At 39.4% G+C, this 21,299-nt stretch overlaps 1 protein-coding gene across 1 annotated transcript in view; it reads left to right on the top strand.

Annotated features, from left to right (window-relative positions):
• COL24A1 (collagen type XXIV alpha 1 chain) overlaps window positions 1–21,299 on the top strand; it is a 314,245-nt gene that overhangs the window by 270,420 nt on the left and 22,526 nt on the right. Inside the window, exons 48-53 of the mRNA XM_059688981.1 lie at window positions 5,372–5,479; window positions 7,170–7,277; window positions 7,370–7,423; window positions 7,915–7,977; window positions 11,202–11,255; window positions 18,298–18,333. Of these exons, the coding sequence (XP_059544964.1) occupies window positions 5,372–5,479; window positions 7,170–7,277; window positions 7,370–7,423; window positions 7,915–7,977; window positions 11,202–11,255; window positions 18,298–18,333 (423 nt within the window). The remainder of the gene's footprint in view (window positions 1–5,371; window positions 5,480–7,169; window positions 7,278–7,369; window positions 7,424–7,914; window positions 7,978–11,201; window positions 11,256–18,297; window positions 18,334–21,299) is intronic.

Below are 21,299 nucleotides of genomic sequence, written 5' to 3' on the forward strand. Positions count from 1 at the left end.
GAAAACATCAGGGCATCATAGTTATTTTTTGTATTATAGAAAGTAAAATAATTTTTTAATTACCATATTCTTACACAGTAAATACATCAGCATGATGCTTGGCAGTAGGAATTTCAAGGGTAGTATTTTAAAGAAAAACATTACCTAATTTGAAATTCAATGTCATTTTAAATTTATCATTAAAAAATCAATGATAAATTGATTTTTGATGTTAATTTGCTGAAAATAATCAAATTAACATGAAATGTTTATCATCTCACTCAACACAATTGTTAAGATAGTCTTCCTTTGCTAATCCTCTCAAGTGTGGATTTCTATTGCTGCCTATAATAAGCCATATTTTTCTTACTTATTTCTTAATATATTTGTTTCAGTCCTAATGAGATTAGGGCTGCTAAACCAAGGGGCCTGGAGAATAACAGACATTCTCTTTGCTATGTTTCACAATTATACACAAACCAGTCATCATTGTTCCAAAATCTGTCTGTAAATTTGTGCACATAGCCCTATTTTCCTTCCCAGCTCTTTCCAGAATGAAGGCAGATTTATACTTAAAGTATTCCTTTCTTTCCCTACAGGGAAGCCAAAGTAAAAGGCAACTAACTATATCTTCTTTCCTTCACTGATATCAGAGTAAATAAAACAATTCAACCACATTGCCATTACAGTTTCAGACATATGGAAGACACTCAATAAAAAGTAGCTCTTGTGGTTGATAGTGTTGTTGTCATCATTGATGTTGTTGTTGATGTCAGTACTGATCCAAATGTGTGTTTCCTTGGAATCCAAGCCTTAAATAGCCATCAGTTTCAATCTTATCAAAAATGGACACTTTTCTTCAGAGTTCAAAACTAATTTAGGGATACACATTTACATCTTGCAGATAAATAAGTTCCGGAGAGTTAATGCACAACCCAGTAATTATAGTCAAAAATACTGTATTATAAACTTCAAACATGCTCAAAGATCAAATCATAAGTGTTATAAAAACAAAAAAGAAATAATGAATATGTAACATGATAAAGATATTAGCTAGAGTACTGTATTAATCATATTGTAAAATATAAATGTACCAAACCAACACATTATACATCTAAATTGACACAATACTATATGTCAATTATCTTCTATATATATAAAAGGCTCATATCTGAGGATAATGAAAATCTCTGGCCATGAGACATCATATATTCTTATCATTCTATTAACTTTTTTAAGACTTAGGAAAATTGTTGATTGGTTTCAGCATCTCTGAAAAAATTAATAATTGTGATTTTATATACTTTTTTAAATTTCCTCAGAATGACATACCCTTTGCTGATGGGTTTTAGTCAAATCATTTTAAGACATTGGAAAGAATGCCTAGGGATTAACATCTGTTTCTCTTGAAAGCAAAATTACTCATCCATCTGTGTATCCATAATAAAAAATGTTTGTTCTCTACTTGTAGGAAACATTGTTTGGAAATTTGTACAGAACACTCTGCTACTGTCCTCAAATTTCTCTCTAAGAAACCAACATGAACAGTAAAAAACTTGGAGCATATTCATCGTGTTGTATTAAATGTCTGATAGCACTGAAACTACAATAAAGTTTCTAGTATACAGTTAGTCCTAAAGTCCTTATTCTCAGCTAAAAATATCTATTGGCCTCAGGAATATTCAACAGTATCTGAATGTCCATTGTCTCTGTATCACATGAAAGTAAAATTAAAGTGAGGTGAAATAGGACTATTTTAGAATTCTGGACGTTGAAGTATCCTAAAATCATCGAGCATAATCTGCCATGTGATGCTTGTCCTCTGTCCATGGCATCAATTACTTCTACAGTACATCCAGGGATAGGATACTCAAGACCTTATATGATAGCCCACAGATCTACTGTTAGGTATGGCAATGCTTATGAGTAAATAACGCTTATTGTACTTACTGATGGCTCCAAAACACAAGAATAATGATGCTGGCAATTCACATGTGCTAAAGGGAAGTCATAAAGTGCTTCCTGTAAGAGAAAAAGTGAGTACAGTATAAACACTAGGATATACTGAGAAAGACCACATTCATGTAACTTTTATTACAGCACATTGTTACAATTTTATTATTAGTTATTGTTAGTCTCTTACTGTGCCTCATTTATACATTAAACTTCATTATAGGCATGTATGTATAGGAAAAAACATAGTATACATATAGAAGGTTCAGTACTATCCATGTTTCAGGCATCCACTCAGGGTTTTGGAATGTCCCCTTTGGATAAGGCAGGACTATTATACTAACATCTATGGATTCATCAAGAGGCAAGAAAACCACTCAAAAGCTTTTTCTTTGTTTTTTACTTGACTATTGATGCCGCTCTAATGTCCTCAACACTTTAAGCAACAGATTCTACCAAAAGGCTAGCAATCTTAAGCAAGTTTATTTTTGCTGCACAATCTAAATCAAGGAGCAACTTTCCTTGTAGGGCTAACAAACAAACCATCCAACTTATTTTAGTTGCAACTTTATTTTCATTTTTTGTGTGGAGAAATTCTGTGGTGTAAGATACTTCATTTTAAATTTCCTAACTTTTCTGTCACATTCCTGTGAGGTAGAAATATTGTGCCAAATGTTTGGCCTAATAATGTGGATATATATTATATTTTGTTGTTGTTGTTATTCCTCACTAGAGGTTTTTTTCCCCATTGATTTTTGATTTTTTTTTCTATTTATTTTAATTAAATCTTTATTGTTCAGATTATTACATTTGTTCCTTTCCCCCCCCCCCCATAACTCCCCTCCTCCCAGTTCCCGCCCCACCCTCCGCCCTCACTCCCCACCCACTGTCCTCATCCATAGGTGCACGATTTTTGTCCAGTCTCTTCCCGCATCTCCCACACCCCTTTCCCCCTCAAGAATAGTCAGTCCATTCCCTTTCTGTGTCCCTGATTCTATTATAATCAACAGTTCATTCTGTTCATCAGATTATTTATTCACTTGATTCTTAGATTCACTTGTTGATAGATGCATATTTGTTGTTCATAATTTGTATCTTTACCTTTTTCTTCCTCTTCCTCTTCTTAAAGGATACCTTTCAGCATTTCATATAATCCTGGTTTGGTGGTGATGAACTCCTTTAGCTTTTCCTTATCTGTGAAGCTCTTTACCTGACCTTCAATTCTGAATGATAGCTTTGCTGGATAAAGTAATCTTGGTTGTAGGTTCTTGGTATTCATCACTTTGAATATTTCTTGCCACTCCCTTCTGGCCTGCAAAGTTTCTGTTGAGAAATCAGCTGACAGTCGTATGGGTATTCCCTTGTAGGTAACTGAGTTTCTTTCTCTTGCTGTTTTTAAGATTCTCTCTTTATCTTTTGCTCTTGGCATTTTAATGATGACGTGTCTTGGTGTGGTCCTCTTTGGATTCCTTTTGTTTGGGGTTCTCCGCGCTTCTTGGACCTGTAAGTCCATTTCTTTCACCAGGTGGGGGAAGTTTTCTGTCATTATTTCTTCAAATAGGTTTTCAATATCTTGTTCTCTCTCATCTTCTGGCACCCCTATAATTCTGATGTTGGTACACTTGAAGCTGTCCCAGAGGCTCCTTACACTATCCTCGCATTTTTGGATTCTTTTTTCATTTTGCTTTTCCGGTTGGATGTTTTTTGCTTCCTCGCATTTCAAATCATTGACTTGATTCTTGCGCTCCTCTGGTCTGCTGTCGGGCGCCTGTATAATATTCGTTATTTCAGTCCGTGTGTGCTTAATTTCTAGTTGGTTCCCCAATATAAGATCAAGGGTCTTATTGGTTTTTGTGTAGATCTCATTAAGTTTATCGGCAGCTTCTAAACAGTTCTTGAGAGACCTTAAAAGTGTGGTTCTGAACTCTATTTCTTCCATTGACAATTTTGTCCTGTTTCTTTGTCTCCGCATTTTGTTATGCTTCCTTGATGCACCCCCTAGTGGTCTTTGTTCGCAGTCTTATAGATAAATCTTGATTGTTGTAGCTAATTCCAGGGAGGGTTTGACCTCCAGGCCAAGTGGCTATGAGAATCAGCTGTGTCAGCAGTGAGAGAACTTCTGTCCTCTAGGGAGGTGCTAATCTAGCCTTTGCCTGAGGCTATCCGGCAAATGCCTCTGTGCAGGGCTTGGGCGGGGCGGGTCGCACAGGATCAACAGGGTGGGCCGGAGAGAGCAGTTATGGCGGCTCTCAGTCCTGTCCCAAGGGGCTCTGCCTCTCTGAGTCCCAGCACCCGCTGCAAAGCTCGGAGAGAAAGCTGCACTCGCTCTGACCGAAGCCAGACAGTCCCGCTTCTCCCGTTTGAGTCTGGGTCCCTAAAGGCTCACCCGGATCTGGTGCTCAGAGTCTGCGACTCCCTCCCGATTGAAAACAACAACCGCGCCCTCCGCCGCCAGCCCGCTCCACGCACTCCACACCTCAGAATTTGACTTCAGCACTGCGCCTCCTCTGAGTGTCCGTATGCGTTTCTCTTTCCTCCTAGTTGTAGGACTTCCACTCAGCCAGCGTTCCTGTGGTTCTGGGTGATGTCCCTTCCGTTTTTTGGTTTCACTTTTGAAGTAGTTGTTCAAAGCAGCAAACTCCGGCGTTAACCTATGCCGCCATCTTATTTCCTCTGATTTTTGATTTTTGATTGATTTTTTTTATTGATTAATGTATTACATATATCTCCTTCCCCGCCCCCCTCCCATTGGCCCCTCCCCGGCTACTCCTCCCCCTCAGGACAAGTCCCCAGTGCCCTAGTATCTGAGTCCATTGGTTATGCTACTATGCAGGCATACAAGTCCCCATTGATTTTTAGAGACAGTGGAAGGGAGGGTGAGGGGTGGGATAAAAAAAAGAGACAGAGAGAAAGAGGAACATCAATGTGAGAGAAACACATTGAGTGGTTGCCTCCCACACTCACCCCAACCGGGCATCAAACTGGGAACCTGGGCATGTGCCCTGACTGGGAATCAAACCAGAGACCTTTTGCTGCTCGGGATGATGCTCAACCACCTGAGCCAGGGCAGAATATTCTTGTTAAGGAGGTATTAACCAGCTATTAGATTTGTCATGTACACCGGAGTATAATACAAAAGTTAGAATGCAACAGACATACTTAGGCTACTTAAGTCAGAAGATACTGTTGGAATTTGTACTGCCTCCATGTTTTCATTTCAAAAACCCAAGACCATTACATTAATTAGAGACCCTTTGGTGGGCCAAAACATTTTTTAAACATTTCACTTATTTGGGAAAGAAGCCCAGGATGACTCCCAGACATGGGTAGTGTGTTAACAGCGGCATTTCTCAAGACCAACCCCTCCTACATTTATGAAGCCTCTGGGCGGGTTTTTTAGGAACTGCCCCAGTTTTCATTTCTTATCTGTGCTATTTAGGGCATCAGAGGCAGCCCAGGAAGAACAGGACTGGCTGGGTCTCCAGGTCCTCGCGGAGCAAAGGGTTCACCAGGCCTGCCGGGAAGCCCAGGAATCCTAGGCCTAAAGGTACTTTAATGTCTTGTTCTGATGGATGAATAATATTGACGATCCTTGCTGGCCCTGAGTTCATTGGCTACATTCTAGGATGGTAAGATTAATAGCTTTTAATAAAATTTGGCTAATCATAAAAACATGTTAGGATGAAAGAAACGTGTGTGGCCTTGACATGTCCACCTCCCATGATAGCTACAGTGCATGCAACTTGCCAAAACAACTCATTCATCCAGGACTGGAAAATGCTTTTAAAAATGTTCTTTGACTCATTTTGGTTGTTTTGTTTGTTTCTTTTCCCTTCCTGTCATCCACCTTCTTCTCTAAAACATCAAAATCTTATTTACTTCCAGATACATACTTTCTCAGGTATACTTTCTGTTTCTCTAAGTCTGGACCTAACCAACCAATTAATGAATATAGACTATAGATTATTTCTTAGAGTCAGAGTGACTGTCAGTAAGTCTTGTATTAACATTCACTGCATAGAGTATTGTCACATGTCAGTAGGTTTTCCAAACAACTTCTCTTAGAAATATCTCAATGCAGAATTGACCAGACAGCCAAGACTGGGAATTGAATCCAGTTTATTTCATAAAAGTCAGGGTTAAGACATTGGCACCCTCATCATTATTACCTCTTAATTCCATATTCACAATTCCACTTCTAAAGACTTTTTGGATATTCTGACCTATACCAGTAAACTGAAAATGATGAGCCAGATGCATATTGTTAACAACTTGACCCTTTTGTTAATGATTTGTCCTTTCCACTATAACTCAATGTAGCTGAGCAAATGCTAAAAGTAGGAAAATAAGAAAGACCCCCTATCTCTTATGTGTGTTTCTGCAGTAAATTGAACCCGTATTTGTCAAGTCCCTGCCCTATACCTTTGACTCAAGAAAGTGAATGATAATTTGTTAATCTTAAAGAATCTTTGGTCAAAGTCTACCAAGCATCATGTTTTCATTAACCCGTCTCTAATCTCCACCTGATTCCTACATTTATTTTTAGAAATGGTATGAAAGCTATCACCACTCTCATTTCAAAAACAAAATAAAAATACATTTTAAAAAGAGCTGACTTAAAATTAAAATAATTGTGATAAAATATGTCTTTTTTAAAAATATGTCTTTAAAGTGAACTTTGAGGGAGTAAGGAGGATTGAGATCAAAGAAACCTTAGGAAACAGATAGTAGACATTTCTTAATGATGGAATTTAAACAGTTATTGTGGCAAAAACCAGTGTTCACACTTCAGGAGACTTCTCCATTTCTGGTATTGGATAGCTGAAATCTATGTATGGCAAAGAAAACACAGAAAAATAATAGCAATTCAAATAAAATACAAGTTTGATCACATACACACACACACACACACACACACACACACACACACACCACGCCCTCAGCATTCTCTCTATAGCCCCACTATCTTCCTTGTTTTGTAGGAATCCCCTTGCCTCCTCTTTCCACACTTAAGACTACAGTCTCTAGAATTCTTCTTTCCCACTGCTACACTTCTTATATATAATAATCAAATATTACTTATGTGGAAAATATTGGTGGGGAGGATGTTCGTGCAGAATTTTATTTCCCCAGTGCCTTGTTCTATGCCTATGGATAGGCCTATATTTGAGTTTCATTTAAAATCTAATATTTTTTAGGTTTTAAAGTCAAGATCACTTTTCTGTTCCTGTCCATAGGGTGAACAAGGGCTACCTGGTCAACCTGGAATTCAAGGTAAAAGGGGTCACCGAGGAGCCCAAGGTGATCAAGGACCATGTGGAGAGCCTGGCCTGAAAGGGCAGCCTGTATGTGACAACTCCGAAACTTACTATGCACTTGTTCTACAGGCTAGAACATCATTGCACAATAATCATTATCATATCTATTTATATTGCAGGGAGAACATGGTGTTCAAGGTTTGACAGGTTTCCAAGGATTCCCAGGCCCCAAAGTATGCTTGCATAACTTTCTGCTAGTCTTCTAGCTATCTAGAAAAAAAAGGTGTTGAAATACTAATATTGAGTCTCTGATTTGAGCTTTCATTTTTTTAATCTGCCAAATTTCAGTTAGTACAGTTATACATTTGAGTTATAAATATGTTAATTATAAGACATATGCAACTGTATATTTTCCCAGCAGTTTTATTGAATAACTTGCTTTTGTCCCTTCTTCATTTTTCCATTAACATTTTACTCTACTTGCTTTATCATGTACCTATCTATCTGTCCATCCCTCTCTCCCTCTCTCAATCCATTTTTTATTAATTTTAAAGTAAAGTGCAGACCTGAGTACAATTCCTCCAAAATACTTCAGCATAGACATCAACTATCACATTCCATTTTTTTAAAGGAAATTCTGAGTATGTTGATATGAGATGATTTCATGTGTAAAATGTTTCTACAGAGCTAAAGAATGACTTTTTGTTTTTTATTGTATTTCTAGGGTCCTGAGGGAGTTGTTGGTGTTGTTGGAATATCAGGTCCTAAAGGTCCTATTGGACAGAGAGTGAGTACAAAGTCATTCTGCCCAGAAATTGTAATTCTTTGCTGATTATAGGAATTGGGATTAAGAACTCTAAAATTAATATACTCCAAATTAATGACTTAATAAAATGATTTTTAATATAGAAACTCACTAGAGCACATGCAGAGGTTCTCAGCCTTTTTCAATTCATATATTAGTTTGAGCAAAAGACCCCTCAGACCACCCACACTTTCCAGTTCTCACTTTAAAAAAATAATTATAAGAATTAATGTGAATACTGGATAATGTATTTATTAACTCGCACTAGGAACAAAAACATAAAGCAGTGTTATGTTATACGCATTAATACAACCAGAGACCACCTCCATGCACCACCTGCAGGGGCTTGCCTATGACCAGAGCGCCTCAGACCGCACTTTGAAAAATATTTCCCAATAGCTATGTTTTCCCAGCTCAGGGGTGGGCATCCCAAGAGAGTGATGAAGAATTACTTAAAGAGTTGCAAAGATCAGGGTCTGAAAAACTCCAATTAGCTGTTTAGTGCCTGGAATTGCAAACAGTAGAGAATATAAACAGGATAGATAAGTCACTAGTAGCTATTGGTTATCGGTTTGTTTGGGTTTAGTTGTTTTTGTTTTTGTTTTGTTTTTTACTTTTTTTGGTTTTATGTTTTGTTTTTATTAACCATCGTCTTCTAATTGATGAGATGATGTATAAAACTGAAAAGAAATAGCCTATGGTTTGACAGTAGTAGAATACCTGTGTGACTTACAGCAGCTGCGAGGGCAAGGGTGGATAGAATGAGCAGAGAGAGGAAGAAGGAAAGTGATTCGGATGCAGGAGAAAGGAATCTTGAGGAAGAACTTTACCATGAAAACCACTGTCTTGTGCAGAATATTAAATGAAAAGTCAAGTTTTTGAAATTCTGCACCTCTTCCCTAACTCTCACAGTAATTCTTTTCAGTAATACAAAGAGCCATGTTGTCATGGGAAATGTTTATTTAAAGACCCCTTCTCAACATTTCTTCAGGTGCAACTTTATTAGTTATTTTTATGATTTCTGAAGAACCATGAAAAGTTGGTGCTTTTATATAAAGTGCAATTCTTGATTATCCACAAGTGGGTTATATATGATAGGCTTCTCTATGACAAATATTGCTCTAAGTTCTTACATGTATTAAGTTCCCCACTAATTAAAACCCATTCATTCTAATTTTATTACGTTCTCAATAATTAACTTCTTTCTTGGTATTATCAAAGAGAAGTTGGCTGCTTGCCTAGCATCTGCCCTAAGCATAGTCTTACCAAGTACTAGGTATCTGTAGGCCAGGATCTGAACTTATATTGCTTTGCAGCTCCAGAAATTTTATCAGCTCATCAATATTAAAGTTTTGGTAACTAGCTCACAGATGCTAATTTGTAAGTGTGGATATTCATTTGGTAAGTCACTACAGAGTTAAGTGAAAAATCTTGATAAGTTAATATTTAGCCAAAGACTATTATGTACCATGTACTGATGTACAGTTGTGTCCCTTATATCATTTAATCCTCATAAAAAATCTTTTGAGAGATGCCATTATCCCCATTTTGCAGGTGGAAAACTAAGTCTCTGAAACTAAGTCTGTGGCTCAAAAACTCTTATGCAGAAGAGCCAGAATTTGAATCCACAACTGATTGAGCAAATGATATGTTAGAAGGTTTCTTAATAATTGCATAAGTAATATGGCTATTAAGTGGCCTCGTGCATAGTTCTTGCTCAATAAACAATAAATACTTGATAATTAAGTAAATTTAATTAATTAAAGTAGGAAATCTGGATTAATTATCCACCATTTCAAATATGTATTTAGTAGCTAACTGGTACCAACCAAAGCACCTCATCTTTTGGACACATTTAGATAAACAGACAATTTTTGGCTCTTTTGGACTACTTTCTATAGAGTCCATGTATATCTCTCCATTCTTTTTTTATTTTTTTCAGAGGGGAAGGGAGAGGGAAAGAGAGATAGAAACATCAATGATGAGAGAGAATCACTGATCAGCTGCCTCCTGCAGGCACATCACCCGGGCATGTGCCCCGACTGGGAATCCAACCACAACCCTCTTGTTCATAGGTCGACGCTCAACCATTGAGCCCTGCCGGCTGGACTATCTCTCCATTCTTTTAACAAATCATTATTTCAGAGAGTCAGATCACAGTCACATTTATTAGAAAGCTTTCTTTACTTTTTTTTGCAGTGGTAAGCCAATCCGAAGGATATATTTGATTAGGTTAAGAAATCCTCTCTCTTGATTTGATTGTGGATTTTTGAGCTGGGTATCATCTTTACAAATGATTACTTAAAGTCAATCTTTTTTTTTGGGGGGGGGTGTGTTTTTTGTTAATTCTCACTCAAGGATATTTTTCCAATGATTTTTAGAGAGTGGAAGGGAGGGGCAGAGACAGAGACATCAATTGGTTGCTTCCTGCACATGCCCCAACCAAGGCGGGGGATGAAGCCTGCAAACGAGTTACCAATACATAAAAATTATAATGCTGACTTATCAGTTTGTTAGGAATTATACCAATGTAACTCTCCTGATAGGAAAGTATTATAATACTAGAGGCCAGGTGCACAAATTCGTGCATCATTGGGTTTCCTAATCTTGGCCTGCAGGATCAGGCCGAAACTGGCTCTCCAATATCCCCGAAGGGGTCCCGGATTGCGAAAGGGTGCAGGCCAGGCCTTGGGACCCCACCAGTGCATGATAGGGGCCTGGGAGGGATGCAGGAGGTTGGCCAGCCAGGTAGGGGCAGTGGGAGGGCTCTAGGGTGTGTCCGGCCTGTCTCAGTCCCGATTGGCGGACCCCAGCAGCAAAATAATCTATCAGTTGGAGCTCCTGCCCCCTGGTGGTCAGTGCACATCATAGCAACTGGTCCACCGTCTGCCCCCTGGTGGTCGGTCAGTGCATGTCATAATGACTGGTTGACCAGTCGACTGTCTGCCCTCTGGTGATCAGTGCATGTCATAGCGACTGGTTGTTCCACCATTCGGTCGATTTGCATATTAGGTTTTTATTATGTAGGATGTAGAATTGTGTCACACACACAAATCAAAATTACTGTGCTTTCTGTTAATACTATAAGATTTTATAATAAAAACTAAAGCTATGCAGACATGGACTATTTTACCATTGCACAAGAAATTTTCTAGAATTTTTCTGAATTATATTGGCAATGAGACTATTTTCTTTTACTCCTACAGGGAAACACTGGCCCCCTTGGCAGAGAAGGTATAACAGGCCCAACAGGTAGAACTGTAAGTTTATCACAACACAGGTCATTTTTTCATCTTTTTTCCCTTTAATCTTATTTCTAAAGTATTCCACAAAAGATCACCCTGGGTATTTAAGAAGCAAAGGGCAAAATAGATGTACATTTTGATCTGAAAGGTGATTTCTGAGAACTTAGAAATCATTTGTATAATGAAGAAGGTGCATATAGTGAGGTATCCATTAAAGTGTGAATTGAGAAAGGAAAATAGAACTAGTGTTGAGGAGAAGGGGTTGAGCATCATAAGCATAGTGGTGATCACTAAAGCAATAAAAAGAATCAGTTCTTAGGAAAAGAGCATAGCAAAAGAAGAGCCGACAGGTAAGAAAAAAAGGGCCCACTATAAAGGAAAGAAATCATTGATAAGAATAAGAAAATCAGAAAAGTAAAAGTTAAGCTAGATGAGTTTCAAGGAGGTAGTGATTTTAGAGAATAAGTTGCATTAGAAGATAGAGTACAGATATCAGTGAAGAAGGAAGTAGATAAAAATATTTAATAACTAGAGGCCCAAAGCACAAAATTCATGCAAGGGCCTTGGTCCTGGCCCCCGCCTACCACCACTGCGGCCGGGGGCCTCTGCCACTTTTGCCGCAGCCCCTACCCACTATGGCTTTGTCCGGAAAGAAGGACATCTGGAAGGATGTCCAGTCTAATTAGCATATTATGCTTTTACTAGAGGCCTGGTGCACGAAATTCATGCATGGGGGGGGAGGTGTCCCTCAGCCCAGCCTGCACCCACTCCAATCTGGGACCCACAGGGATTGGGCCTAAACCAGCAGTCGGACATCCCTCTCACAATCTGGGACCACTGGCTCCTAACTGCTCACCTGCCTGATTGCCCCTAATTGCTTCTGCCTGCCAGCCTGATCGCCCCCTAACCGCTCCCCTACCAGCCTGATTGACTACTAACTGCCCTCCCCTGCAGGCCTGTTCACCCCCAACCGCCCTCCCCTGCAGGCCTGGTTATTCCCAACAGACCTCCCCTACAGGCCTTATCTCACCCCCAACTGCTCTCCCCTGCCAGTCTAATGTCCCCCAACTGCCCTCCCCTGCTGGCCTGTTCACCCACAACTGCCCTCCCCTGCTGGCCTGTTTGCCTCCAACTGCCCTTCCGCCAGCCTGATCGCCCACAACTGCCCTCCCCTGCCAGCCATCTTGTGGTGGCCATCTTGTGATGACATCACACATGACGCCACCTAGGCTTTCATTATATAGGATTATTATAGACTAGAGGCCTGTTGCACGGATGTGTGCAATAGGCCTTCTTTCCCCTGGCTGCCAGCACCAGTTTTCCTCTGGCACCTGGGACCCAAACCTTCACTCTGGCCTCTGCCTTCCATCTTCGCTCTGGACACAGTCTTCCCTGCGGCTGGAGACTTCAGTCTTTGCTCCTCGCTCCAGCGAGAGTCTTCAGTCTCCGTCCAGAGCTGCTCCTATAGCTCCTTCCGCCCCCACCTTCCCACTCATAGCTTGATCGCTGCTTCGCCTGCAGACCTCGCCAATGGGCTACTGGGTTCCAGGGAGCTACCTTGCCTGCGGGCCAGCTTTCCAATCACGATCAGGATCATGGGGCCGCAGGCAAGGCAGCTTCTGGGTCCCAGGGTGCCGCTTTGCCTGTGGCCTGGCTTCCGATCACAATCACGGCCGCAGGGTCCCGCCGCCCAGGGCCGCACACAGGGGTCCCAGCTGGGGACAGGACTTAGGTGGCACACGGGGCCAGATGGCAGCTTGCGCTGGCCCACCCTGCCTGCAGTATGCAAATTAGCCGCCATCTTTGTTGGCAGCGAATATGCATATCGCGCTGATTAGCCAATGGGAGGCGTAGCAAAGGTATGGTCAATTACCATGTTTGTCTATTATTAGATAGGACTAGGGGCCCAGTGCACAAATTTGTGCACCTTGAAAGGAACTGTGGGCCGCAAGGCTCCAGTAGGCACAGGGGCGGATCTAAGCCCATCCTCAGTGCCCCTGTCCAGCCCCTCCCACCGTGGCCCCCGTTCCCCTGTCTGCCAGCAACCCCTCTCCAGCTGCCACTGCTCCCATGTGCTGACCATTCTGGCCCTGCTTGCACCCGCTGACAGTGTGGCTCAATTGGGGCCGGCGCCAGTAGCAGGTGTGAGCGGGATCGGCACCATCAGTGGGTGCAAGTAGTGGCTGCTGCCCTGATTGCCCCGCAGGCATAGGGGAGGTGGAGAAGCTCTCAGGGGCAATCAGAGCCAGTAGCCACCACTCACACCTGCTGATGGCGCCAAGTAATCGTGATCGGTGTCAGGCACCGGCAGCAGGTGTGAGCAGCAGCTCCGGTGCTGGAAGTGGGTGTGAGTGGGGCCAGCACCAGCAACAGGTGCAAGCACCAGGCAGGACGAAGCTGCGCAGGAGCAAAAAATTTTTAGTAACCACCAGAGGCTCGCCCCGATGACAGCGACTGGCGCCTCACCTTGGTCTGGCACCCCTGCTCACCTGCTCCACCATCCCGCTGGGGCCAACGCCTGCCATGTTCCACACACGCCCCCTGATGGTCAGTGCACATCATAGCAACCAATTGTTCGGTTATTCCGGTTGTTCTGCCATTCAGTCTATTTGCATATTAGCCTTTTATTATATAGGATAGGTTTTCTCAAATTCTTACAGCAAACTTTGGGAGTGAATATTATTTTTTCCACTTAAGACATAAGGAAATAGTTGAGGTTTCTTAGTTATTCAGGGTGATGAAGCTAGGGAATTACATAGCTGATGTTTCTTATTTCAAGATCGGTGCTCTTTCCACCCATTCAAGCTGTTTGGAGAGGAAACTGATAGTTAATACATGCCAGTGCCTTAAGAAATTTGGCTACGAAATAAGATAAAAATAAGACAATGTTGGAGAGATGGTCTTGAGAGAGAGATTTACAGTTCTAATAATAGTCTAAATATACAAAAGCAAGAACGCAGTAGAAATAGGCAAATTGAGACTTGGAGAAGAAAGCTACACCTGCAGGGAATCAAAGTTTTCAAGTATTTAAAAGTGTTATAGAGACACAAAGTTTTAAAATATAAAATGAGATGCTTCCATGTTATACTTATAGTGTTAAGTATACTATTCTCTTTGGTAAATTTAAAGAATTCACTGCCAAATTTACTGGATTTTTAATTTAAAAAATTAAATGTATAACGACATTTCTCTAGACTTTCAGCATTTACCATTCAGAGCTCCTAGTCTAAGTGGGGCATTGTAAGAGGGAGAGTTCTCACATTTCAGTGGGTGGTTCTTCAGCAAACTTTGGAACACATTCTGTTCTGATTATAGAAGGTTGAACTCTGTCAAAAATGTGAAATATTAATTGGTCAAGGAAAACATGATAAAGAAATGATGCAGTTAAAATGCCTAACAGTGTTTTGCTTATAAATGGTTCCTTAGGGCCCTTATAATATTCAGCATACATGTCAAATTTTTTATATTCAATTTTTTCTATACTAAAAAGAAACTTCTAAGAAACGTTTATTATGAAAGAATAAGCACTTGTGAATAGCCAGAACTTTGTGAAAGAAAACAGTGGTAGGGGATGAGAGACTTGCTTTTCTAAATAAGAAAACATTATTTTAAAGTCATTATAAATGCAACTACATGGTAGTACAAAGAAATACACAAATACATCAGTGTAATACGCTAGAGACCAGAATTAGATCTCAGAATATATAGAGGAATTTAATTATAGCAAAAATGGTATATCAGTTAGGATGATTTTGGCTTCAAGTAATAGGAACCCTGAATCAAACTGCTTTATCAGTAAGGAAGTTTATGCCATATTATGGGGAGCCCAGAGGCAGGAAGAGACTTCAGATTTGGTTAATTTAATGACTCAATCATGTTATCCAAGAACAGATTATCTCCATATCTCTACTCTACCATCCTCAACGTTGGCTTCATAATTACATTTATAGCAAGATGGCTACCATTTCTGAGGAGTCACTTCCAGACATCATTATCCAAAGTGAAAAGTGATCTATAACTCTACCTTGGGAAACATAAAACTTTTTTTCAGAAGTCTCCCATTGTATTTTTCTTATGTCTATCAACCAGGATTCAACCACATATGCACTCCTACACCAGTGTCATGGAAGGGAGATGGGTTTACTTTTAGTCCTATAAGAAACTCAAACTCTATTTTGCCCAATTTTTTTTAAATCCCAGATGAACTTTGAAATACTTTAATGTAAGAAAAGTGAAACAATTAAAATTTTAGAAAGTTATCTAGAAAACTAGAATATAGCTTAAGGGTTAGGGAGACCATTTATATAAAATAGGAAATCTGAAAACTGTAAAAGAAATAATAATATAAGAGTAAACTCTGTTTCATGTACTCACAACTGTAAACCTAATTTTGTCCACCTCTGTATAAATTGGGAAAAAATAATTGCAAAGCATACAATATATAATGGGCTAATGTATAAAGAGCTTTTAGAAATTGGTATGAAAAACTCAATAGAAAAAAAAAGAACAAATTCAAAAGATCAATAATTATTTGAAAGGATGCTATGTAACTATTAGTTAGGAAAATGCAAACTGAGGTAATAATGAGATATTATATCCAACCTCTCAGAAAAAGATGTAGGAAGAACAGTACTCTCATTTATCACTGGTAGAAATGTGAATTGCAGCCTTTATGAAAAGATAAATATATATATATATATATATATATATATATATATATATATATATATATTAAAGACCCATTGTACGAAGAGATTCGTGCAATAGGCCTTCCTTCCCCTGGCTGCCGACACCAGTTTTCTGCCGGCACCAGTTTTCCTCCAGCACCCGGGACCCAGGCCTTTGCTCCAACCGCAGCAGAGAAGCCAAGCCCCTTCAATCTTCAGCCATCTTCAATCTTCAGTCTTCGCTCTGAGCCTGCATATGCAAATTAACCACCATCTTTGTTGGGTTAATTTGCATACTCACCTGATTGGCTGGTGGGCGTAGCAGAGTGACACCAATTTGCATGTTTCTCTTTTATCAATGTAGATATATATATCCTTTGACCAAGCAGTTCCACTTAATGGAATTTATCCCATAGGAATAAAAAACACTTAATACGCTAAGGAAATTTTTAAAAGATTTTTTTTCATAGCACAGTTTGTATAGGCAAAAAAGCTTGAAATCACATGAGTTCATCTGTAGAAGAATGGCTGAATATCTTGTGGCCATTTTAAGGAATACTAGAGGACTGGTGCACAAAATTGATGCTCTTGGGGAGGGTGGGGGTCCCTCAGCCCAGACTGTACCTTCTTGCAGTCCAGGAGCCCTCAGGGGATGTCCAATTGCTGGCTTACCCCACTCCCCAGAGGCGGACATCATTAGTGCTGCCACGGAGGTGGGAGAGGCTCCTGCCACTGCTGCTGCGCTCTCCAGCCATGAACCCAGCTTCTGGCTAGGCTCCTGTGGGAGCACACTGACCACCAGGGGCCAGCTCCTGCATTGAGCGTCTGCCCCCTGGTGATCAGTGCACGTCATAGTGACCGGTTGTTCTGCCATTCGGTCTATTTGCATATTGGCCTTTTATTATATAGGATAATGCAAATATTTAAATAAATTAGTTATATCTAGTTTGGCTGACTTGCAGATATTTTATAATGTATTGTTAAGTATGAAAAATATGATGCATAGAAGAGTATATAATATGACATTAATATTATAAACCCTGACCAATCATTCCAAATATATGTAAACATATTTGTCAATATTTGATTAGCATAATCTATAATGAGATATGTACCAACTGGGTTGGAGGTGGTGGAGGATGTAACAAAATATGTAATCATATCTTAAAATAAATTTTTAAAAGTTAACATCCTAGTTTTAAATGGGTTAAGGACAGCATAGCAAATACAAAAGAAGTAATACAAATGGTGAATAAATGAGGTAGTATTTTTTGTTTGCAAGATTAACAAAGAATGACAGAACATGCACATTTCAAAAGCAGTATACACTCTCATTTATTGCAGGTGTGCCTTCAATTTCAAACAATCTGTCAGGGCAATTTCTATCAGAATTTCCTTAAGCAGAATTTATCACAGTATTAATTATTATGGCAAAAGTTAGAAAAAATCTAATGTGAAATTCAATAAAATGTTATCACAATTTATTAAAATTATAATTATCTAAAGGAATGTGTATGGAAGAACATTCATATTATATTGTAAAGATATAAATCCAGGTTACAGAAAAGATAAAGAGTATGATCTCATTTTTACTAAAAAACTGTATATATAGTTTCCACAAGGTTGAACACAAAAATATTAACAGTTTAAAAAGTAGTAGATCTACCCAATAGCAGATTATGCATTCTCTTCAAGTGCAATGGAACCGTTGCCAAAATAGATCATATTTTGGGTCATAAACCAAATTTTACTAAACTTAAAAAAACTGAAGTCAAATAAAGTGTGTTCTTTGACCATAATGGAACTAAACTAAAAGTCTATAAACTAGAAAGATACTAGGAAAATCTTCAAACACTTGTAAATTAAATGACAAACCTGTAAATAACACATGGGTCAAAGAGGAAGTTCGAAATAAAATTAGAACGTACTTTAAACTGAATGCAAATGTATATAACGCAGCATTGAGAATCAGCTCAGAAGGAGGAATAGAATGAGAAGAGGAAAGAAGCGGAAACCTCCCTAGAAACAAGGCTTTCAAGGCCTGAGGAAAACAAATAGATTTAACCTATAATTTCCTTTCTAAATTGTTGTGATGGACTGTCAATCAGCTGTTTGGACTTATTTGAATAAATATGTAGCTGTTATCCCTGTCTCTCTTTAAGGTGGAGCTAGGGATTGCAAAACAGACAGCAAGATAAATCAATAGATTGTTTTTGTTTTTGTCTTACTCTTTTTTTCCTTAGGAAAAGAAAACAACTAGAATTTATATAAATGTATAAACAAGTCATGCTAGATTAAAAACAAATTGTTTTGTTTCTGTAAACAACCTCAGCTATGTTTGGTAAATAACTATTAATAACACTAAATAACATCTTTTTTTTTTCTTTTAGGGACCCAGAGGTGACAAAGGCTTTAGAGGTGAAACTGTAAGTTTAACTGAATCTGTGTTTGTAGAATCACTTGTCACTAGGCTATAAGCCAGTGATGGCGAACCTTTTGAACTAGGCGTTTCAGCATTTTGAAAAACCCTAACTTAACTCTGGTGCTGTGTCACATATAGAAATTTTTTGATTTTTGAAAACATAGTAAAACAAAGACTTATATTTTTGATATTTATTTTATATATTTAAATGCCATTTCACAAAGAAAAATCAACCAAAAAAATGAGTTCGCGTGTCACCTCTGACACGTGTGTCATAGGTTCGCCATCATTCCTATAAGCTATATGAAAGCAAGGACCTTGTTTGATGTGTTCATTGTTATGTATCTGATCCTTGTGGAATAAAAGTAAAACGATAATTTTCAGGGAGTAGAACTAACATGTGGTATAGAGTAGTGAAACCTAGTAAATCCTAAACTTATTTAAGAACCTGCCTGTCACATCCTTCCCAGGTCCCTGTGTGAAGTGGAATATTTGCCTTACCCGGCATCAGGAGAAGGATAGCCTCCTCACAGGTGATGCCAGAGCACTGCCAGGTCGCTTTAAGTGTCACCCACTGTGTCCAGTCAGCAGCTGAGAGGTCTGCAAAGCAGAAGCAAGTCATTAGTTGTGTATTTCAGCCCATTGGAAACAATGGCGAGAGGCTAAGCAAACAGATACACAGCCATTTGGGGACCTAAATGGCACTGTTTCCTACTTTTCTGGAATGCCAGTTCTTCTGAATTAAAGAAGATGTTCTGTAAAGGGGCCACTTTCCCAACAGATACAAATGAATTTTTTAAGCAGCAGCCACAAACAGGGCAGGCACGGAGTGAAATGGAGGGGATTGAAACCAAGAACAGAAGGCACATAGAATAAACTTAAAGGTAGATGTAAAGTCTTGATTAAAAGATAACAACATTACATAGTGACAGTTGAGATTTTTGTTTTCCACCCTGGGGTATGCTTGGGCTGCAGAATAATAAAGTTACAGTTATATTAATTAGCAAAAGAATGGAAATAATGTGATTTCAGAGAGCCCCAAAACCCCAAAGAGTGTTAAAATAGATGTGCTTAATTTGCAGAAATTCCTCACATTTTCTCAGCAGGCTTACTAGAACAGGAAGCAAGGATGTATGGACACAGTGGAGCCATATCCCCCAGCAGGGGAGGAAAGGGAAAAGGAAAATGGGGGGCTTGGAATTAGCCCATTTTCCAAACCCATCAGTCTCCAGCTGCCTCCCTGCCCCGCCCTCTCAGACTGGAACATAAGCTTCCATCAGGACTAGGAAACCTCAAGAACCTATTTCACAACTATTTCATGTGAGGAAAAAAAAAAAAAAAACATTTAGTGGCTCCGATGGATTACAAATCAAATGGATTATGCCTGCCTGCAGTCTGAGGCTGCACTGAAAGGAATACAGCCACCCCCATCGGGGGACATGGACAAAATTAAAGTACCTCCAGAGGAGGGCTCTCTTAGGTTGGCAGTGTATCGGACACCCACGTCCTAAAAAATCCAGTTGAAATATCTGGGATATTTAGCCTTTGCTACACTGCAGCCTGGTCATCCCTCTCATTCTCTTTGTTCTTTCTTTACCTCCTGGTTTTTGCACTTGCTTTTTCTCATCCATAGGATTTATCCCTGTGGTTCCTATGTATCTTGAGGTTTCAATTTAAAGATAACCCACTTAGGGTGGACTTGCTGATGCTTTAGCCTCATCCCATTGCCACCTGTGGACAGGATACCCAGGACCAAGTACAATGCCTGGCGACTGTTCTTTAGTGCCTTACTTACATGTCCCCTTCTCAGAGAGGCTTTTCCTGACTGGTTTATGTCAAATAGCAATCCTCCCAGCTGTCTGAGATTTCCTATTTTTCCTTGACTATTTTCTTACCACATGACATGCTGGCCATTTATTAGTTTGGGGGTTTTTTTTTTGCTTATTATATCTCCCCTCACTAGAAGTAAGCTCCATGACCCAGAAATTTTATTTGTTTGTTTTAATATTGTGTCCCCAACACCTAAAGCAGTGTCTGTCTTATAGTGAGTATTCAATAAATATTTAATAAATTATTAGTAAAAGTATTAGAGAAGGCTTGGGGTGTTGGGACATGATAGTTGTCTTCAGATATTTGAAAGCTTGCCTCGAGGAAGAAGGAATATATGTGACTTGCTCTAGAAAATAAAATTTAAGTGGCTTATTTATTGCATTGGATTTTCAGTTTCTGTGCTTTGCTCCCTGAAAGATGGTGAGTTTTGTGATACCACACAATTCCTAGTCTATCATAGTACCTGACACATAATTATCACAAGGTAGGTACTTATTGACTAAACATATGGAATGCTAGCCTGATTTCAATGTTATAATGACCTAATATAATAATGAATCTCACAAGATAGTTTTGTGAGATAGGATCTCTCAGTAGAAGCCTACTGGCTGTCTCTCCGGTTACAGGACTGGTACTCCCGCACTGAGTAAGAATTAGAGCATACCTACTTCCAGCTGTAAGAGTCTGAGCTTCTACATAAAAGAAAAATAAAGAAGCCCCTCATGAAAGAATGAACAAAAGCATAGAACATAAATAAATAACAGTCCTTTGAAGTAGAAGTTAATTCTTGTGAGCTCCAATTACTATTCTGAATCCATCTACTTCCCTCATTCTTCAGCCCTGGCACTGTAGTCTCCCCTGGACTCCAGCCCTCTTTTTATTTCTTCCACTTTTCCCCACTGAAACCCTTTCTCTGCGTAGCAACTAGAGTAATATTGTAAAAATATAAGTCCGATTATATCACTCTCCTCCTTAAAGCCTCCCTATGCCTCCTCACTTGCCCTACAAGGCCCTACAGGAATTTGCCCTGTTTACTTCTCCACTCTCAGTACCATTTTCTCTTTGCCAGCTACGATGAATGTCTTTCTATTCTTTGGAACATGGCTTCCTTTTACCTAGAAAATTCTTTCACCTCCTCTT

Source organism: Myotis daubentonii, chromosome 3 (assembly GCF_963259705.1).
Source record: "Myotis daubentonii chromosome 3, mMyoDau2.1, whole genome shotgun sequence".
Taxonomy (NCBI): domain Eukaryota; kingdom Metazoa; phylum Chordata; class Mammalia; order Chiroptera; family Vespertilionidae; genus Myotis; species Myotis daubentonii.